The sequence below is a fragment of the Colobus angolensis genome, unplaced genomic scaffold, assembly GCF_000951035.1.
Source record: "Colobus angolensis palliatus isolate OR3802 unplaced genomic scaffold, Cang.pa_1.0 Scaffold157, whole genome shotgun sequence".
NCBI classification, from domain to species: Eukaryota; Metazoa; Chordata; class Mammalia; order Primates; family Cercopithecidae; genus Colobus; species Colobus angolensis.
In genome coordinates this window covers 2027466-2031194 of record NW_012114677.1, presented here as the reverse complement: position 1 = coordinate 2031194, position 3729 = coordinate 2027466, and the positions used below count along the sequence as shown (strand labels likewise).

General features: G+C 63.0%; 1 protein-coding gene across 1 annotated transcript in view; it reads left to right on the top strand.

Moving 5' to 3' along the window:
* The window catches only part of IDUA (iduronidase, alpha-L-), a 25289-nt gene that overhangs the window by 9438 nt on the left and 12122 nt on the right, over positions 1 to 3729 (top strand). The window contains exons 3-8 of the mRNA XM_011936826.1: positions 2005 to 2090; positions 2274 to 2381; positions 2708 to 2803; positions 2919 to 3121; positions 3222 to 3401; positions 3509 to 3725. Coding sequence (XP_011792216.1) covers positions 2005 to 2090; positions 2274 to 2381; positions 2708 to 2803; positions 2919 to 3121; positions 3222 to 3401; positions 3509 to 3725 — 890 coding nt within the window. The remainder of the gene's footprint in view (positions 1 to 2004; positions 2091 to 2273; positions 2382 to 2707; positions 2804 to 2918; positions 3122 to 3221; positions 3402 to 3508; positions 3726 to 3729) is intronic.

Here is a 3729-nt window from a genome sequence, read left to right as displayed (position 1 = left end):
ACCGAACCCGGGGTTCCTGGGCCTGGGGGCGGGGATCCCTGTCCCGGGCTCCCCGCGCTGCGAAGCTGGCCCTGCCAGATGACACTCGGGCACCTTGGGTGTCAGGCCAGGGACATCTCTGATGCTGGGGCTCCCCTCGCTAGCCCCAGTGTCAGGGGCCGCCGGGCTATCCAGAAGCCCAGCTGGGCCTTCACTTTCCTCCAGGTCACCGTGTCCTGCTACTCCAACTCCGTGGCACATTGGAATGCGCCTTCTGGACATTTAATTTTTATCCAAGTGCTTCTCAAGTTACTTCTTTGCTACCACTGTGTCCTTTGGATAGAGGGGACGGGAGGTGGTAGGGGCTGGGTGGGGTGGACGCCAGGGACTCCTGCTACTTCCTGCTGGGCGCCCAGTCCTGGGTACAGGAGCAGGTGGGGACCAGCTGAGGCAGGGCAGAGCAGGAGCCCACACCTGAAGGCTGTAGACTCCGGCTGAGGCTCTGCCTTGATCTTCTACACCATGGGAGGACCAGAAGGGAGGTGTTGAGGTGTCCAGACCTTTGCTGTGGAGCTGGGGGTGCTGTGGCATGGGGAGATTGACAGGGACCTGCATAGGGCCAGATTCCAATCCATGGTGGTAACCCTGTCCCCTACCACTGCAGATGGGGCACAAACCCAGCTGTCATAGCAGGTGCTCACCTTCTGCGTGGCATCCGCAGGAATGCCAGCCTGGCCAGCCTGGTCTCTGCTTCTCCAGGCTCAAGGCTGGCTGCTATTCCATTCACCCCATGCCCCTTCCCTCAGGCCAGAAGCATCACCCACAGCCCCAGACACCTGCACACCAGCCTCCTCACCCAGTTCACACTCAGATGTCCAACTTCACATGGCCAAAACCGAGACCAGTCTCACTGCAAGCTCATCCACCCGCCCAGCTGCTCAAGCTGAAATCCACAGTTGCCCTGGACCACCTCCCCTACCCCCGCACCAGCTCACCTCAAACCTCATCAGTCCATCTGCTCCAGCCTCTGCTCACAACCTGCACAGCCACCACCCAGTCTGGGCACCATACCTCTCTGGGCCACCACCATGGTCCCCAGCCAGTCTTCAGCTCCCACCCTGACTCCAGTGAGCTGCCAGAGGGATCCTTAAAAAATGCCCTGGCACTGCTCACTCAGAACCCTGAAAGGCACCCTGTTTCGCTCCTGGTCAGGGTCCCATGCTCAAAGCAGTCACTTCCAGACGCCGTGGAGCCGCATTTCCTGTGATATCCACTCTGATTCTGTCCCAGGCCCACCAGCTGCCTCCCTACCCCCTGATTATCATGTGCACATTCCTGTCCCAGAGCCTTTGCACTGGCGATGCCATCTGCTGCCCGGACGTCTTCCTGCTGGCGGTCCCATTGTGTGGTAGCCTTAGATGTCTCCTCAGAGAGGTCCCTCGCTGGCCATCAGGCTCCTCACTCCCTATCATATCCCCTTCACCAAAGATTCCCATTCCCCGATGATGCCTGTCCCCTTGGAACGTAGGCCCTGTGGAAATTCAGCCCCGTCTGCAAGTGCAGTGGCAGGGCAGCCGCCTTCTCCCTTTCCTGCCCACCCATGTTGCCTTTTGGGGTGTGGGAAGGGAAGTGGGGCCCTCCTGGGCCTCCAGGAGGTACAGAGAACCAGGGTGGGTTGCCCACTAGGTCCTGCCTAGTTCCTGGCCCCTGGCCCCTGCCCCCTGCCCCTCAGGACCTGCCTGCCTCGTCCCACTGAGCCTCAGGGCTATTACGAACCCCCACCCCAAGTCTTCCATCTCTTGATGGTGTCAGGTTGGGGGGTCTCCATGTACAGATACTCTAGTTCACACTCGGCTTTCATAGGGTTGATGATTTTCCAAGGGGAAGGGCCCGTCGGGAAGCCGGGATCTGAGTCCCGGGTGGCACCTTGCAGGGTCTCACATGCTCTGTTGTGGCCACGGTTCCAGCCTGGAGCATGGAGCTGTGTGGGCACCCTGCTTCCTGACGATGACCGTCCTTCTGCAGGGGGTCCACTGGACGGGGCCCAAGCTACAACTTCACCCACCTGGACCGGTACCTGGACCTTCTTAGGGAGAACCAACTCCTCCCAGGTGAGCTGTGGGCTCTGCCCTCCCAGCTCTCCTGCACCCCCTTGCCCTGCTACCCTCTCCCTCACCCAGCCCCTCCGAGTCCTTGGATGTCCATTCAGGGCTGGCCTTGGTGCCGGAGCACAGACCTGGCAGAGCATGGGTGTCGTGTGTGGTGGGCAGTGGGGCAGCCCTCCTGTGTTCCAGGGTTTGAGCTGATGGGCAGCGCCTCGGGCCACTTCACCGACTTTGAGGACAAGCAGCAGGTGTTTGAATGGAAGGACTTGGTCTCCAGCCTGGCCAGGAGATACATCGGTGGGCGAGCACAGGCCCCTGGCGGGAGCGGGGTTGGGGGGGGTATGGGGTGGGGACAAGGGATACCTGCACCTTGATCGGCGCAGGCCCTTGGGCCCCAGGCTGGGGGGTACTCCTGGGCAGGCTGCACCTCTATCACCTAGGCCACCGCCCAGGTCTTGGATCCCTTTGAGGCAGGGCTTCCTGATGTGGGGCAGGAGGTTGGCCTGTGTGCAGGTGGGGTTCATCTTAAGTCAGACGCCCTTCATCACTTTGCGCCCTCCCTCCCTGGGAGTCACTGAGGCGAGATTCACCTGTGCTGGGGGGACAACAGGGCTCCTCTGCAGGTAGGTACGGACTGGCGCATGTTTCCAAATGGAACTTCGAGACGTGGAACGAGCCGGACCACCATGACTTTGACAATGTCTCCATGACCATGCAAGGTGTGCACCACTTCCTGGGATCCTGCCCGGCTGAAAGCGGGCAGAGGAAGGCAGGAGCAGCGGCTAAGCCGCTGGTCCCCAGGGCAGGTGTAGACGCAGCGCTCCTCTGGTCCAGGCTTCCTGAACTACTATGATGCCTGCTCGGAGGGTCTGCGCGCGGCCAGCCCGGCCCTGCGGCTGGGAGGCCCTGGCGACTCCTTCCACACCCCACCGCGATCCCCGCTGAGCTGGGGCCTCCTGCACCACTGCCACGACGGTACCAACTTCTTCACCGGGGAGGCGGGCGTGCGGCTGGACTACATCTCCCTCCACAGGAAGGTGCGCCCTACTCCTCCGCCCGCCCCGGGGTTCTGCGCCCTCAGTGGCGGTGCCCGGGGAGGCGCTGACCCTGGTGGTACTGAGGCGGTCCCGCCCACAGGGTGCGCGCAGCTCCATCTCCATCCTAGAGCAGGAGAAGGCCGTCGCGCAGCAGATCCGGCAGCTCTTCCCCAAGTTTGCGGACACCCCCATTTACAACGACGAGGCGGACCCGCTGGTGGGCTGGTCCCTGCCGCAGCCGTGGAGGGCTGACGTGACCTATGCGGCCATGGTGGTGAAGGTGGGCCGGCCCAACGCCCTGCGCGCCCCCCAGCCACCTTCCTCCTGGGACAGGACAGGCGAGCTGTGGCCGTGCCTCGCGGTGCCAGCCGCCCTGGACATCCGCAGGTCATCGCCCAGCATCAGAACCTGCTACTGGCCAACACCAGCTCCACCATCCCCTACGCGCTCCTGAGCAACGACAACGCCTTCCTGAGCTACCACCCGCACCCCTTCGCGCAGCGCACGCTCACCGCGCGCTTCCAGGTCAACAACACCCGCCCGCCGCACGTGCAGCTGCTGCGCAAGCCCGTGCTCACAGCCATGGGGCTGCTGGCGCTGCTGGGTGA